The sequence below is a fragment of the Dasypus novemcinctus genome, chromosome 21, assembly GCF_030445035.2.
Source record: "Dasypus novemcinctus isolate mDasNov1 chromosome 21, mDasNov1.1.hap2, whole genome shotgun sequence".
NCBI classification, from domain to species: domain Eukaryota; kingdom Metazoa; phylum Chordata; class Mammalia; order Cingulata; family Dasypodidae; genus Dasypus; species Dasypus novemcinctus.
Window position 1 is genome coordinate 86,871,722 of NC_080693.1, and position 17,568 is coordinate 86,889,289.

Genomic DNA, 17,568 nt, shown 5'->3' on the forward strand with positions numbered 1-17,568 from the left:
TGTGGTATACTGGTATCAAAATAGACTTTAGCACAAAAAAATTAGCCGAGACAGACATTACATAATGTCAAATGGGTCACTCCACCAATTAGACATCACAATCCTAAATGTTATTGCAATAAACAATAGAGCTGTAAAAGATGAAGCAAAAACAGATCTGAATGGAGAAATAGACCAAATTCACAATTATATTTGGAGACTTCAATACCTCTCTCTCAGTAAGTAATAGAACAAGTAAACAGAAAATCAGCAAGGATATAGAAAACACAACAATTTCTGTCAACTTACAGTTATAGTTTATATTTATAGACTATGCCATTCAACAAATGGCATATTCTTTCTTTTCAAATGACCACAAAACATACACCAAGATAGCCCATTTCCTGGAAAAAGACATCAACCTACAGATTGAAACCAATAAATTTAAAAGAATTGGAGCCATACAGCCCGAGTTCTCCAGACAGTGCAATCAAACTAGACATTAATAACAAATAACAGGGAATTCTCTAACATCTGGAAACTGAACACACTTCTAAATATTCCATGGGTCAAAAAGGAAGTGTCAAGGGGAATAAAAAATTAGTCAGCTGAATGAAAATGAAAAATATGACCTAGCAAACTTTGTGGAACACAGCTAAAGCAGTGCTGAGAGGAAGATTTATAGTACTAAAATGTATGCTTAGAAAAGAGGAAATGTCTGAAATCAATAATCTAAGCTCCGACCTCAAGAACTAAGAAATAGAAGAGTAAAATAATCCCAAAACTAGAATAAGGAAGGAAATAGAGATCAGAAATCAATGAAAATGAAGACAGAAAAACGAGAAAAATCAATGAAACAATAAGCTTGTTCTTTGAAGAGATCAATGAAGTTAACATACCTCTAACAGACTTGACAAAGAAAAAAGAAAGAAAAAAAAAAAAGGCACAATTTACCAATATCAGGAATGAAGCAGGAGCTATCACTACAGAGCATCCAACATCCAAAGAATACCATGGGACATCAATGAGCAATGGTTCACACTCAAATTTGACAACTTAAATAAAATGGACCAATTCCTTGAAAAACACAAACTATCTCAACTATCCCAATCTGAAATAGGTTGGAACAGCTCTATAACTATTAAAGAAATTGAATTTATAATTTCGAAACTCCAAAACAGAATCTACAGACTAAGGTATCCTTGAGAATTCTACCAAATATTTAAAAAAGAATTTACACCAATTCTTCCCAACTCACTTTATGTGGTCAGTAGTAACTTAATATCAAAACCAGACAAAGACAGAACAATACAAGAAAACCATGGACCAATATCTTCTAGGAATATAGACACAGAAATCCTTAAATTATTAGCAATTATAATTCATCAGCATGTAAAAATAAATATACATCATGATCAAGTGGGCTTTATTTTGGGGGTGCAAGGCTGGTTTGATATTCAAAAATCAATCAATATAACCTACCATAATAACAAGCTAAAGAAAAAAACCATAGGAACATATTAATCAAATGCAGAAAAAGCATTTGACAAAATTCAACACCCATTCTTGATAACTGAGAAACAGAGTGGGAAACTTCTCAACATCCACAAGAACATGAAGACAATTACACTTCATGGTAAAAACTGAGTGCTTTCCCCTAAGCCCAAGAACATTTCAAGGACGTCTACTCTCTTCACTTCTAGCTTCTGCAACAGGGCAAGAAAGGGAAATAAAAGGCAAGGAAATTAAAAGAAGAAATAAAACTATCCCTATTTGCAGATGACATGATTGTCTATGTAGGAAATTCCAAGAAATCAACAGAAATATTCCTAGAACTAATAGATGAATTCAGCAAGGTTTGAGGATATAGGTTACATGTAAACAAATCCCTGAAAAATGAAATATTTAGGTGTAAATATAAAACACGTATAGGACTTGTATGCTGGGAAAAGGTACTGATGAAAGAATCAAAGAAGAGCTGAGCAGCGAGGTGAACCGTTTGTGGACTGGCACGCAAAGCTGCTGCTTCTTCAGACTGCGGCACACACGTGACACTGTGACGCCACGCCTGCCCCAACCCCAGCAGGACAAGCAAGTTCATTCCAAAATTAGTATGGAAAGGCAAAGAAACTGGAATAGCTAAGACCATTCTGAAAAAACAAGGATAAAGGGAGAGGAATCCGTTTACAAGATTTCAAGGCCAGTTATAGCTGCAACAATCAACACTGTGGTATTGGCAGAGTGAAAGACGCACGGACTCGGGACAGAACAGAGAACCCACAAATAAGTCCCCCAGCACCTGGTGCCCCACAAAGCTGCCAGTGTGCCCAGCGGCGAGAGGGCGTCCTGAACGGATGACGCGGAGACACCTGGCTCCAGGCCGTACCCCTACCCACTTAAATATGGACGCGAAAACCCACACGCTTGAGGGAAAACGTAGGAAAAGTCTTTTTGACTATGGTGTAGGTGACGATTTCTTTGGCAGGACAAAAATACTGACTATAAGAGAAAATTTTAAGAAATCGGACTTGAACAAAATTGAAAGATTTTGCTTAAAAAAAGAAACCTTTATTAAAGTGAAAGGACGAACCTCAGGTTGGAGAAAGTAACCCTAACGTACTTATCTGATGGAAGACTCATCCAAATACATATAAAGAGGCCCCATGCATAGGGCGCCCGTCTACCACATGGGAGGTCCACGGTTCAAACCCCGGGCCTCCTTGACCCGTGTGGAGCTGGCCCATGCGCAGTGCTGATGCGCGCAAGGAGTGCCCTGCCACGCAGGGGTGTCCCTGCATAGGGGAGCCCCATGTGCAAGGAGTGCACCCCAGAAGGAGAGCCACCCAGTGCGAAAGAAAGTGCAGCCTGCCCAGGAATGGTGTCGCACACACGAGAGCTGACGCAACAAGATGATGCAACAATAAGACACAGATTCCTGGTGCCGCTGATAGGAATAGAAGCAGACATACAAGAACACGCAGCGAATGGATACAGAGAGCAGACAATGGGGGAGGGGAAGGGGAGAGAAATAAATAAAAAGTAAATCTTTAAAAACAAAACCAAACAAAAAAAATACATGAAGAATTTTTACAAGTCAATTAGCAAAAGACAAACCCATTTAAAAGCGGGCAAGAGACGAACACTTCCACAGCAGACTCGCGGGGCCGACGAGCTCCTGAGCTGAAGCTCGTCCACACGCAGGGCCCTCCCGGCTGGCCCCAAGGGGCGCGCTGGCCCTCGGCGGCCTCGTGAAGTCGGACGTGGCCCCTTCCTCCAGGAAGGCTACCACCGGTGCCGGGAGAGCGCCGAGCAGAGCTCTGGCCGGAAACAACCTCGCTGCCCCTCGAGCGACGGAACCGGCGGCGCCAGCGCCAGGAGCCCGCGCGCCCCACGGGCGAGTGCGCGGCGGCGGCACCTGCGCAGGTGCCTCGTGTGCAGCGATGGAGGCAGCTGGTGGGGTGAGGGGCTCCCTCCCGTGCCAAGCCTGTTACCAGGTGTGACTCACCTGGACGAGCAGACCCCCGAGGCCGGCCCCGGGAGGTGTCCCCGCACCCGGGCGCTGCGTGCGCGGGGCTGTGCACACACCGGGCGGCGGCCGCCTCGGGCCTCAGCTGAAGTGGAGGAAGTCCCGGCCCTCCTGCAGGTGCAGGGACCTCAGGTTGTCCTCGAACGCGCCCCCCGTGAGGTCCTGCGGGGGCGGGGAGCAGGTCAGCCCCCCGGGAAGCCCCCGGGCCACGGCCCCGCCCCCGGTGCTGGCGAGGGGCGAGGGGTGGGGGGTGGTCTTCCGCGCGCCGCGGGAGCGCGGCACCACCGACGGCTGCAGGGCCGGCCCCGAGCACAGCCCCCTGCGCCCGGCGCCCGGCCACGTCCCGGCTGAGGCCGCGAGGACGGGGAGTCTGCACCCCCGGGGGCCTTGCTGCGCGGATGGGGGGACAGGGCGACCCACTGGGGCGCCTGAGGACCCAAAGGCCACCAGGAGGTGGGGGGCGCCGCCTGGAGGAGCCCGAGACCCCCCGCCGGGACGCCCGCGGGGAACTCACCAGCTTGACGCAGAGGACGAAGGGCGGCTTGGCTGCTCGGAAGTGCAGGATCGGAACCCGGGGCTTGGGCCTCTCCTGCGGAGAGCGCGCTGGTGGGGACCCTCCCTCCCCAGGGGCAGCTGGGGTGGGGGCGCGGGCGGGACCCAAGCCCAGGAGGGCCCTGGGAGCCCCAGACGAGGGGCGAGGAGGGGCGGGGGGTCTGGGCTCACCTCGGAGTCCTCGTGGCAGTAGAAACCCTTACGGATCTTCTTCGCGTCCACGTCGCAGAACGCTGCCACCTGGAGAGAGACTCCGAGCCCTGGGGGCGCGCGTGGGGGCCCCCCCCCCGTCTTTCCCCCTCCCGCGTCGCCTGAGAAGCGCCTCCCGGGTGGGGGGGTGTGGGGGGTGTGGGGGCCGGGGCGGGGCAGGGCAGGGCGGGGGCGCACCTGGCGGGGGCTGGGGGTGGGGTGGGGCGGGGGCGCACCTTGCGGCGGCCGGCGGCCCCCAGGCTGCGGTAGAGCCTGCGCCCCTGGCGGCCGGCGTTCCAGATGGTGAAGGCGGCCCAGCGCGGCAGGACGCGCTCCTCCAGGAAGCGCACGCGGTGCGCCCAGATGGTGGCCCTGCGGGAGGCGCGGCTCAGCCGGATGCGGGGACCCGCCTCCGTGAGGCAGGAGCGTGGGGCGCGCGGGCGGGGGCGGCCCCGGGAACGGAGCAGGCCCGGGTGACCCCGGGGACCAGGCGCCCGAGTGTCGCTGCGCACAGGGCGGCTCGGCGGCCCGGGAGACGCTCGCCAGGACAGAAAGCGTCCGTCCGTCCTTCTGAGCCCGGCGCCGGCGTGACGCCCCCTCCGAGGACCCGGCGCTTCGCCCCCGCTGCCTCCTGAAGCCGCGGCTGGAGGCCCGGGGCCGTCCGGGGGGCTCCGGGTGTCTCCAGCGGGCCTGGGCGCGGGGCCCCTGCTCGCACCCCACGCGCTGAGCCCGCTCCCCAGCGCGACCCCCGGGCTGCGGGGCGGGGGGCGGCCAGGGCCGCTGTCAAGCCAGGCGGGGCAGAGCCTCTCCACGGGGCGTCTGGAAGCAACCGCCGCCCCAAAGCCCTTCGCCGGTGACCGCGGGTGTGAGCACGTGGCCGGGGGCCGGGGGGCACACTCTGTCGCCCCCTGAGGGGCTCGAGCAGCCGAGGCCACGTGGGCAGGAGCTGGCGAGCAGGAGCTGGCGAGCAGGAGCGGGCGAGCAGGAGCGGGCGAGCAGGAGCGGGGCCCGGGGACGCGAGGCCGAGGTGCAGCGCTGACCTGGCGCACCGGCGACCAGCAAGGACCCCGCAGGAAGCGTCTCCTGCACCCAGGCCTCGGGCCTCCCCGGGCGGGACGAGACCTGCCCCCCCCCCCCCGCCCCCCATGGCGCACTCACAGCGCCTGCTGGGCCCCCAGGACCTGCCCTCCCTGGGCGCCGGCCCCCCCCCATGTTCTGGGCCAGGCCTCCAGGCCTGCACGCAGCGGCTCTCTCCTCCTGCTGGCCCTGCGCTTTCTGAGGGGGTGCCTGTGTCACCAGCCCTCCCCACGCCATGTACCCCAGCGCCAAGTGGACATGTGCAGCTGGGCGGTGGTCGTCTGTCCTCAGGGCCTCAGCCCTTCCACCCAGGCAGGCGGCAGGGGTCACAGGGCGGGGGTCTCCATGTCCGGTTAGCAGGGCTGTGGCTGGGGACCCTCCCCATGCAGGCTGTGGCCGTGGGATCCCCCGCCCGAAGCACAGGCCCCAGGGCACAGCCTCGCGCCGTGGACAGCAGCTGTGGCCACGCCTGCCCTTCCCAGCCGGACACAAATCCCAACATGTCGTTCCGTGGAACAAACTGCACCTCAAGGCCACGTGGAAAGGACCCTGACGGCCAGGGATACTGAAGAGCCACCTCGGAAGGATGACGCTGCGCCCGCAAGGCCGAAGCGATCGGGACGGCCACGTGTCGGCGGGACGCCAACGGGCGGCTGGCGACGCCTCCGCGGGGCAGAGGCTTCAGTGGAGAAAGGACAGCCGTGCAGCCACGGGCTGGAGCCTCGCGTCCACGTGCGCAGGCGTCTTGACGTGGAACTTACACCCGCGCTAACCGGACCCGGACCGAACGGCAACGTGCAAACCGCAACCCCCTAGGAGAGGACCCGGAGTCCAGTGACCCTGGGCTAGCCCAGGTGCCGGGGGCCCGAGGCAGGACAGCGAAGCAGAGGGCGGCGAGGCGCGTGGGGCGGCGTCAGGACCGGGAGACCCCGGAAACGGCCCTGCTCAGGATGCGCAGGCTCCGAAAGCGCCACGCGGAGGCGGGCGCGCGGGCGGCAAATGCGCACGAGGCGCCGCGCGTCCTGCGTCATCGCGGAGATGCAAACTAAAGCCGGGAGAGGCGCGCGCGCCCGCGGGAGGGCCGGCCCGACGCCACCAGGGGCTCCTACGAGGCCGGGCGGCTCCCGGGAGGCGGCAGCTGCTGAAACAAGAGCACCCCGAGCGCTCACGGCCGCTCCACGGGTGAACACCTAGAAGCAGAACTGCTTAGCTCTAGGGGAGGTATCAATTTAATTAATAAAGAAGTGCCAAGCAGTTTTCCAAATCACCTGCAGCACTTTACACTCTTGAAAACAAAAAACGAGAGGTCTGGTAATTCCACATCCTTGCAACATCTGGACTTGCCAGACTTACTAATTTTAGCCATTCCAATGGGTATGAAGGGGTTTTAATTTGCTTTTCTCTGATACTAATGATAAGGAATGCTTTTTCAGTAAATGAGGACCATTTTTTTCCTTTCTGATTCTGTTCCTTATTTATATCGTGCCCAATGCCTTTTAATTATTGAATTCTTTATTCTGCATACTAGTCCTCTGTCAGATACATGGGCTGTGAATATTTTCTTCTAGTCTGTAGTTTGCCTATATGTTTTCCTAATGGTGCCTTTTGATTAGCAAAAAATTTTAATTTTGATGAAGCTCAATTTATCATTTTTTAAATGGTTACTGATTCTAGTATCTTCTCTAACAATTTTCTGCCTGTCTCAAAGTTCTTAAGGTGTTCCCTGACGTTTTCTTCTAGTAGCTATTAGTTTGGTGCAAAAGTAATTGCGGTTTTGCATTATTGAAATTTGCTGATATTGGCATACATTCTTAAATAAATGTGGTTATGTTATACATCATTTTAATGTACATTTCTCACTTATGTTTTTTTGCTAATGACTTATTACTTGCTATTTATTTTGGACTATGGAAATGATGTTAGACAAAAAGCAAATTTGAGTGATATTCTTATATTTGAGTTCAAAATGGATTGTAAAGGAGCAGAGACAACTTGCAACCTCAACGACACATTTGGCCCAGGAACTGCTAACAAACGTAGAGTACAGTGGTGGTTCAAGAAATTTTGCAAAGGAGACGAGAGCCTTGAAGATGAGGAGCGTGTGGCTGGCCATCGGAATTTGACAATGACCGATTAAGAGCAATCATAGAAGCTGATCCTCTTAAACTACATGAGAAGTTGCTGAAAAACTCAATGTCAACCATTTTATGGTCATTGAGCATTTGAAGCAAATTGGAAAGGTGAAAAACTCGATAAGTGAGTGCCTCATGAGCTATTTTTAAAAATCATCATTTTGAAGTGTTGTCTTCTCTATACAACAGTGAACAATTTCCCAATAGGATTGTGACATTCAATGAAAAGTGGATTCTATATGACAACCGGCAACAACCAGCTCAGTGGCTGGACTGAGAAAAAGCTCCATAGTACTTCCCAAAGCCAAACTTGCACCAAAAAAAGGTCATGGTCGCTGCTTGGTGGTCTGCTGCCCGTCTGATCCACTACAGCTTTCTGAATCCTGGCGAAACCATTACATCTAAGAAGTATGCTTAGCAAATCAATGAGATAGCACCAAAAACTGCAACGCCTGCAGCCAGCATTGGTCAACAGAAAGGGCCTGCTTCTTCTCCATGACAACGCCCGACCACACGTCACACAACCAACGCTTCAGAAGTTGATCGAATTGGGCTATGAAGTTTTGCCTCATACACCACATTCACCTGACCTCTCACCAACCAACTACCACTTCTTCAAGCACATTGACAACTTTTTGCAGGAAGAATGCTTCTACAACGAACAGGATGCAGAAAGTGCTTTCCAAGAGTTTGTGGAATCCCGAAGCACAGATTTTTATACTACAGGAATAAACAAACTTATTTGTCATTGGCAAAAATGTGTTGATTGTAATGGTTCCTATTTGATTAATATAGATATGTGTGAGCCTAGTTATAATGACTTAAAATTCGACGGTCTGAAATTCCAATTCCTTTTGTACCAACATATTTAGGCCTAAAATCCATCTCAAGTTAATTTTTCTTATGATGTGTGATAGGAGTTGAGATTTGTTTTTTTCCATATAGATATTCAGTAGTTTCATTGCTGAAAATATTTTCCTTTCCCCATTGACTTGACTGTACAAGTGTGAGTCTGTTTCTGGAGTCTCTATTCTGTTTCACTGATCTATTTTTCTCTCCTTATGCAATTACTATACTTTCTGGATTGCTTTAAATTTAAAGTAAGACTTAAATCTAGGTACTGTGATCTTCACTTTTTGTGAAGATTGTTTAGGCCATTCTGGTCCTTTGTATTTCCATGTACTTTTAAAATACAGAGTACCAATTTCTATCAAGAGGGCTGCTGGGACTCCTCTTGGGATTGTCTACAGATCAGTTTGGGTAGAAATGACATGTTAACGATACTGTGTCTTCCAGTCCATGAACATGGGACATCTCTCTTTCTATAGGTCCTTAATTTCTCTCAGCAAGTTTTTTGGTAGTTTTTAAGTGTAGAAGACATACACATACTTCTTTAAATTTACTCCTCAGTATTTTGTTCTTGATGCTGTTGTACATTGTTTTTTAAATTGCATTTTTCAGTTGTTCATTACTCGTCTAGAGATCCACGTTTTTGACAACAGCTGTCCTAGTGGGTGTGAAGTGGCATCTTTTTGTGGTTTTGATTTGCATTTCCCTCATGGCTAAGGATGTTGAATGGCTTTTCATGGGCTTCCTGGCCTTCTGTGCATCTTCTATAGAGAAAGGTCTATTCAAGGCCTTTGCTCATTCTTAAACCAGGTTCTTTGTTTTACTGTGAGTTGTAGAACAGAGATCTTTATATATTCTGAACACTAGATCCGTATCAGATAAATGATTTGTAAATACTTTTTCCCATTCTGTGGGTTGTCTTTTCATTCTCTTGCAGTGTCTTTGATACACAGAAGTTCTTATGTTGATGAAGCCCCATTCATCTATGTTTTCTTTTGTTGCCTTTGCTTTTAATGTCATACTTAAGAAACCATTGCCAAATCCAAGGCCATGCAAACTTATCAATTTTTTTCTGAGAGTTTTTTAGTTTTAGTTCTTAAACTTGAGTCTTTGATCTATTTTTTAATACTCATTTAAAAATTTTATTGAAGTATACCACTCATAGGTAAACATATGTAAACAATAAGCGTATATTAACAGTTGTGAACTTACAAAACAAACATATATAACATCATACAGGACTCTTGTACCTCACCCTACCACCAAATACCTTGCATTGCTGTTAAACATTTTTAACTAATGATTAAAGAGATTGTCAAACTATTACTACTAACCAGATTGTCAAACTATTACTACTAACCAAAGTATTTTCCCCCAACCCAGTCTATTATTATTATCTTTATTATCATTTATATATGAACATACACAAACAATAAGTATATAGGGAAAGTTGTGAACTTACAAAGCAAACATGCATTAACATCATACAGGGGTCCCATACATCAACCCTCTACCAACACCTTGCATTGTTGTAGACATTTGTTACAAATTATGAAAGAATATTGTCAAAATCTTACTCCTAATTATAGTCCTTATCTTACAATTGGTGTATTTTCCCCCAACCCACCCTCCTATTGTTATTTTTAAAATATATTTTTATAATAGATTTATATTTTATAAATATATTTTTATAACTTTACAACTTATAAAACAATCATGAACATGTGCAGAATTCCCAAACAACGCCCCTCTATCAACATACCACACTGTGGTGGAAAATTTGTTTAGGATTATATCATCTGATTGTTACCATGTTCATAGTATACTTTTGGCTCACATGTTCCATACTGCCCCATTATCAATACAGTAAATCTCTGGCATAGATGCAAGAATATTATGTTATTACTGTTAACCACAGTCCATAGGTCACTCCAGTTGTATTTTTCCCATGCCTCCCCAGATTCCCACCCTGCAATATAGATGTACAACCGCTCTAGCTCACAAAGGACTCTCTTGCATCTGTACCATCAACCACAATTCTCATCCACTTGTGGGTTTACTGTGCTATTCAGTTCCTAGATTATTCTCTAGCATTCTGGAAGCTGGCATTTACATCCCTAGACTATGACTGCAGTGTACTTTTTATTTCATTTATTTTCATTTATTTCATTCCCATAAGATCTGCTATTTTTCTATGTATGCTTTCAAATTCTTTGTGCTCATCCAATGTCTTCTTAATATCCTTAATCTCTTTAGTCATCTCATTGAATTCATTAAGGAGATTTGTTTGAACATATGGGATTAGGTGTCTCAACTCCTTTATGTCACCTGGAGGCTTATCTTTTTCCTTTAACTCGGCCATATCTTCCTGTTTCTTGGTGTGGATTATAATTTTTTGTTGGCGTCCTGGCATCTGGCTTACTAGATATATTTATTCTGGGTACAGTTTTTTCTCTTTAGTTTAGGGCTTCCTGCCCTTTCTTCCTTGCTAGTTGTGCAGTTGGAGCCAAGGATGTAGTTGGTGCTGTAAGCTGTGGAGGCTCAAGCTGCCCTCATTGCCCCAGGGACCAATGAAGCTTCTCCCACCTTTTTTCTTGGCCAGGGGTAGGGACAGAATCACAGCTGTGTGGAATAATCCAAGTCATGCAGGCCTAGACTGTAGTTGCCCAGAGAGGCTGGGTAAGATGAAGCTTCACGCCCCCTTTTCTCCCCTGCCTGGGCATGGATGGAGCTACAGGTGTGGGCAGCAATCGTCCAAGATGACCGCAGTCGTCTGGTAGACTTCTGATTTTCAGTCTGCGCCAGCCAAAGGTACCTGCAGTTACCTGGATAGGCTGGCGCAGGGCTCCTCAGCCTCCTCCCTGCCAGAGGCGGGGCTGAAGCCTGGGCTAGGGCTGCAGGCTGATCTGCGTGAAAGAAGCTGGTCCCTATGGTCACTGTGATTTTTGGTCCTGGCTTCCCCTCAGGCTGGGGACAGAGTCAAAATGGTGGCTACTGGCCTCTTTCTGACTTGGACAGGTTCATACTTTTGGTGTTCTTAGGGTTATACTTCAGCCAGTTGAATTTACTAATCAGTAGCTGAAGTCAGTGGCCAGCCATCTCTTTCTCCCATTTTTGGGAAGTGGAGCTTCAAATTCCAGCCACAGAATAGCTCCTGGGGCAGCTTGCACTGCTAGAGTAGGATGATCACCAGCCTCTATGGCATGGCCTGTAGTTTCCTGGAGAGGCTGGCGCAGGTCCCCCCAGCTTCCTCCCTGCTGGAGGTGGGGATGGGGCTTATGCTAGAGCTGCAATCTTATCTGAATGGAAAGAAGCTGGTTCCTACCAGCACTGTGATTTTCAGTCCACCCTGCTTCCCTTCCTGCCAGGTGCAGAATTAAGATGGCAGCTGCCAGCCTCCTTCTGATCTGGACAGGTTCAAACGTTAGCTGTTCTTAGGATTATACTTTAGCCTGCTGAATCTACTCATCAGTAGCTGAAGTTGGTACCCAACCATCTCTTCCTTCCTTGTTTCTGGGAAGTGGAGCTTCCAATTCCAGCCATGGAACAGCCCCCAAGGTGGCTTGAGCCTCCAATGGAGGATGGGCACCAGCCTCTGGGGCGTGGAGCCTCTACTTATGAACCTTCTCTGCAGATGGGCAGGTCCCCTCCTTCCAGTCCTTCAAGGATGTTGCAAGATGCTCTTCTGGTCTCCTGAGGCCCCCACACAGGTGCTCCAGATAGCTCTGGTGTTTGCTAACTGCCCTGTAGCAGGAGCTGACTCTAGGAGTGCCTTACTCCACTGCCATCTTGCTGGTTGTCCCTCTTTGATCTATTTTGAGTTAATTTTGTTTTCATGCAAGGTAAGGCTGCAATTTCATTCTTTTGCATGTGGATCTCCAGTTCTACCTGCATCATTTGTTGAAAAAACTGTCCTTTCCCCATTGAATGTTCTTGGCACCTGTATCAAAATCAACTGGCTGGGGAAGCAGATGTGGCTCAAGTGACTGGGCTCCCGTCTACCATATGGAAGGCCCTGGTTTCAATTCCCAGGGCCTCCTCGTGAAGGCAAGCTGGCCCGTGCCTGCAGAGAACTGACGGCCCTCGCCCGTGGACAGCTGGCACAGCAAAATGACACAACAAAGGGAGACAAGCAGACACAGAAGAACGTGCAGTGAATGGACACAGAGAGCAGACAGAGAGCAAGCGGCAAGGGGAGGAATAAATAAAATAAATCTAAAAAAAAAAACCAACCCCCAAAAACAAAACTCATTAAATAAAAAAAATAAAATAAAAAATCAATTGACTGTATACATGAGGATTTGTTTCTGTACACTCTATTCTATTCCATTGGTGTTTTAGTTTGTCAAAGCCAGTTCAAAGTACCAGAAATGAATTGGCTTTTATAAAGGGGATTTTATTTTTAAGATTTATTTTTTTATATTTATTTCTCTCCCCCCCCTGCCCCCCCCCAGTTGTCTGCTCTCTCTGTCTATTTGCTGTGCTCTTCTGTGACCGCTTCTATCCTTATCAGTGGCACTGGGAATCTGTGTTTCTTTTTGTTGCGTCATCTTGCTGTGTCAGCTCTCCGTGTATAAGGCAACATTCCTGGGCAGGCTGCACTTTCTTTTGCGCTGGGCAGCTCTCCTTATGGAGCGCACTCCTTGCGCATGGGGCTCCCCTATGCTGGGACACCCCTGCGTGGCACGGCACTCCTTGCACACATCAGCACTGCGCATGGGCCAGCTCCACACGGGTCAAGGAGGCCCGGGGTTTGAACTGTGGACCTCCCATGTGGTAGGTGGATGCCGTATCCATTGGGCCAAGTCCACTTCCCTATAAAGAGGATTTATTAGGGTAAAAGCTTACAGTTTCAAGGCTGTGAAAAGTCCAAACTCAGGCACCATAAGAGGTGCTTCTCACCAAGGTCTGCTGCTGACTGTTGCCTGATTCAGGGCACGGGGAGATAGCCACTGATCTCTGCCAAGGCCTCGGCCTTCCCCACTGCCTGTGCTGCCCCCTGGGCCCAGCCTCTGGGGGCTTCACGCTTCAGCGATCCCCTAGTCTTCTCTCAAATGCAAGACCAGTCATGGCAGCCCTCCTGTCCTGTGTCTGTACATCTATCTGTCTGTCTCTGTGTGTGTCTGTTTATATCAGACCCAGCAAGAGGACGGAGACTCACCCTGAGTCCCACCTCACTGACACAGTCCAGTCAAAAGCCCTACAGCGATCTCATCAAGGAATCCAATCAAAGGACCCTCGACTGATTTTAATGCAGAGTATTGCACCCAGAGGGACAGATTAATTTAAAAACTTACTCTTTCTCTTTTGGGGATTCATAAAATAATTTCAAACAGCCACAATTGGTCTATTTGTGTATCTTTATGCCAGTACAATGCTGTTTTAATTACTATAGCACTATAGAAGGTTTGAATTTGGTTTTTGTGAATCTTCCAACTTTGTTTTTCTTTCTCAAGATTGTGTTGGCTTTTCAGTCTCTTTAAATTCCATATGCCTTATTGCCAAAATCTGTAGGATCTGCAGCAATGGTCCCTCTTCAATTCCTAATATTGGTAATCTGTATTTTTTCTTTTTTTCCCTTAATCTATCTAGCTAGGGGTTTATCAGTTTTATTGATTTTATTTCAAACAACCAATTCCTGGTATTTCTGATTTTCTCTACTGATTGCCAATTTTCGATTTCATCAGTTCTCTTTAGTATTATTTTTTCCTTTATTTACTTAGGGCTTACTTTGCTATTACTATAGTCACTTTTTATGATGGAGATTAGATCACTGCTTAATCCTTTTTAATATAAGCTTTTAAACCCCGCTTTAGCCACATTCCTCAGAAGTTGATATATTGTTTTCACTGTCAAGGTTTTTTTCCCTTATTTCCTTTGTGAGTTTTTCCTTTGTTGCTTGGTTTCCAAATGTTTTGGACTTTTAATATAATCTTAATGATTTCTAATTTAATACGCTGCATGGTTTCAATCATTTGAAGTTGACTGTCCTCTTTCATGGTCCGACATTTTGTCTGGCTTGCACCTGAAAGCACACTCCCCGGCTGTGGGGCCGCGTGCCCTGGACATGCCTACGGATCAGTGTGGTGAACAGAGCTGCTCAAATCTGTCTCCACAGACATGCCTACACCTCCCATCAGGTACTCAGTGGACTGTCAACAGCTCCAGCCGTACCTGTGGCTCTGTCCGCTTCTCTGTTCATTCCCATCAGTTCTCACTCGTGTATTTCACAGCTCTGTGGTAGAGGAATGCACAGCCAGGACGGCCGCACCCTCCTGACAACAGGACTTGCGCCCGTGACTGCGGAGCACACCGACGCCGAGTCGGGCTCACGAGAACAAACCGGGGGAGCCTGGCGGATGCGCCGCCCTTGTCCATGCAGGGGCTGGGGAGCAGCCGAGCTGTGCGGAGGCCACCAGCGCGTGTGGCCCATCGCTCTCCACCAGCCTCTCCCCTCAGTGGGGGGGCTAGCGAGCGAGAAGGGGGCCGGATGGGGGGCTGCCCATCCCTTAGATGGTGCCGTCAAAACTGCACCTGATACGTGGATTTCACCTCAGTCTAAAAGGGGGAGGGGAGCACTTGGTCTTGATCCCAGGACTGCCCCAGGCCCCCCAGGAAATGCCCACCACCCCGCGCAGCGCTCCCCTCGGCGCCTGGCACTTGAGGGCTCCACAGCCCGCTGCACCCGCTCACGGGGCCGTGCTCTTGCGTGGTTTCCCGGGGGGCCTCGTGCTCTTGGGCGTGGCGGCCCCCACCCTGTCCTGACTGCAGTGGCCACTGCACCTGCATTCTTGGGCCTCCTGTTTGCCCCATGTGCCCAAGGGGACCACTTACTCGAGGACGGAGTGCGTGGCTGCGTGCTGGTGGTAGCGGTAGACGAGGAGCCTCTGGTCGACCCTGAAGACGCCGCCGCCCTTCCTGAGGTGCTCGTAGAAGAAGAGCAGGTCCTCGGGCACCCCCTACGGGAGGGGAGACGAGCCGAGCGCTGCTGGATGCCCACACAGGACAGAGCGTGCCTGCTTCTCAGCGCTTTCAGTGTGTGAGCGAGCGCGGATTGTCAACACCAGTGAAAAGGGCGGGCTCAGAAATGGACCCACAGGTGGAACGGGCGGCTCCTTGAGCAGGTGTGGATGGAGAGCGGGAGGTGTTTGGTTCTGCCCTAAACTGTCGGTCAGGGGAGGTCACAGGGGTCACTGAGGGCAGGTGCCTGGTGTGCACACTGCAGCCTGGGACATGGAAGGCTGGTTCCTGCAGGAGTGAGTTCGGCATCAGTAACTGAATGGGGGTCTATGGCGCTGCAGGGAGCCTGAGCCAGGGGTCCCATGGAACTACCAGAAGTCCATGAAATTATCGGGGTATCAAGCCAGGGAACTACTGGGAACGCCAACTCTGCACTGGGAAATGGGTGTGAAGAGTCTTTGTCTGTACAAAACCAGGAAGACAGCAAACAAGACCAGACACACTGGGATGGAAACAGCCCCACGGCACTCAGGACCACGGAGAAGCCCTACCATGGCACTCAGGACCACGGAGCAGAAGCCCTACCATGGCACTCAGGACCACGGAGCAGAAGCCCTACCACGGCACTCAGGACCACGAAGAGAAGCCCTACCACGGCACTCAGGACCACGAAGAGAAGCCCTACCACGGCACTCAGGACCACGGAGCAGAAGCCCTACCATGGCATTCAGGACCACGGAGCAGAAGCCCTACCACGGCACTCAGGACCACAAAGAGAAGCCCTACCACGGCACTCAGGACCACGGAGCAGAAGCCCTACCATGGCACTCAGGACCATGGAGCAGAAGCCCTACCATGGCACTCAGGACCACGAAGAGAAGCCCTACCACGGCACTCAGGACCACGGAGCAGAAGCCCTACCACGGCACTCAGGACCATGGAGCAGAAGCCCTACCATGGCACTCAGGACCACGAAGAGAAGCCCTACCACGGCATTCAGGACCATGGAGCAGAAGCCCTACCTCGGCACTGAGGACCACAAAGCAGAAGCCCTACCACAGCACTCAGGACCATGGAGCAGAGCCCTACCATGGCACTCGGCCCTACCACGACGCCACCAGCTTAATCCCAGCGGCTGGGAGGACCTCCTCGAGTCAGAAATCCAGCAAATACAGAACTGGACCAAAAAACAGGAAGATATAAAAAACCAGACTGGCTGGGCGGTGGGCGGGTTCGGGCTCTTGCCGAGGGAATGAAGACGAGCTGCCTGTCCACCCCGGAACCTGGCCAAGACCACTCAGCTGCAGAGAATGCAGAGGTGACGGCTACGGCATGTGAATTATCCTGCGCACACTCAAAAAAGAAACAGAAGAAATGAAGGTAAATTATAAGGTTCTCAAGGGAAAATATGAATAGATTTGAATAAAAACTTAAAGGACACTGAAGAAATGTAGGAAAATAACCAAGAAAATGAAAGAGATATTTTTAAAAGTTTAAAAAGTTAAGAGAAAATTGAAAAGGGAGACAGTCCCAAATTCTAACCAAATCTAACTGTGTACAGTTGGGGCCTCTGAAGCAGAAAAACAAAACAAACACAGCTAATATTTAAAGCCATAATCAAGAGAACTTTCCAGAAACAAAAGCAAATCTGGTTTTACATTGAAAAGAACCATGAGATCAACTTTCAGACAAATTCTAGTAAAACTGTTAGACTTTAAAGATGAAGAATTAATCTCAGAGCCTCCAGGCAAAAAGGACACATAACTCACAAGGGCAAGATAATTGGATTAATATCAGACTTTTCAAAAGCAACATCTAAAGCAAGGTGACAATGGGACAGTATTTTCAAGAAATCAAGGACTTTCTGTCCAGCCAAAGTCTCCCCCAAGGGTGCACAGAGCCAGAACCCAGGCGAAGCGCTAGAAAGATAAGGTAGGGCCAGGGAGGAAAAAGAAGATATGGGTGTTTATATTCTGACAAGTAGAAACTATGTAGCAAATAGTTGAAAGAGAAAGGAAGGAAAAAGAAAGGGGGGAAAGAGAATAGTATCATCGACTGTTGGACCTTTAAAAACTGTAGAAAGCACATACTAAAAGGTTTAGCGAGAAAATATGGATGAAGGGCATTGAAAAGGGCATAAATACCAAGGCGACCAGCAGAAAGAAACAAACATTCCCTAGCACCAAAAGAAATTAAAAATACAAGCATAGGTGGTGGCTTCTGGCAGCGCTGGGCAGGCGAGCCTCCTTTGGGCACCTCTGAGCTCCGTCCACAAGGCCAGAGGCAAAGGGGTTCGGGGAGGCA

The 17,568-nt window shown here is 49.6% G+C and overlaps 1 protein-coding gene across 7 annotated transcripts in view; it reads right to left on the reverse strand.

The window, feature by feature from the left end:
• B3GNTL1 (UDP-GlcNAc:betaGal beta-1,3-N-acetylglucosaminyltransferase like 1) overlaps nucleotides 1-17,568 on the reverse strand; it is a 205,919-nt gene that overhangs the window by 9,894 nt on the left and 178,457 nt on the right. For 5 of the 7 annotated variants that reach the window (XR_009182581.2, XR_009182583.2, XR_009182584.2 and 2 more), the window contains 5 exons: nucleotides 15,139-15,263; nucleotides 4,483-4,618; nucleotides 4,229-4,297; nucleotides 4,020-4,094; nucleotides 3,485-3,667 (listed from right to left, as the gene is read on the reverse strand). Coding sequence is in view for 2 of the 7 variants with exons in the window: in XM_071210868.1 (XP_071066969.1) it covers nucleotides 3,587-3,667; nucleotides 4,020-4,094; nucleotides 4,229-4,297; nucleotides 4,483-4,618; nucleotides 15,139-15,263 (486 nt within the window). In the remaining 5 variants the exon portion in view is untranslated. The remainder of the gene's footprint in view (nucleotides 1-3,484; nucleotides 3,668-4,019; nucleotides 4,095-4,228; nucleotides 4,298-4,482; nucleotides 4,619-15,138; nucleotides 15,264-17,568) is intronic. The other 2 variants (XM_071210868.1, XM_058284973.2) reach the window with 2 other exon arrangements.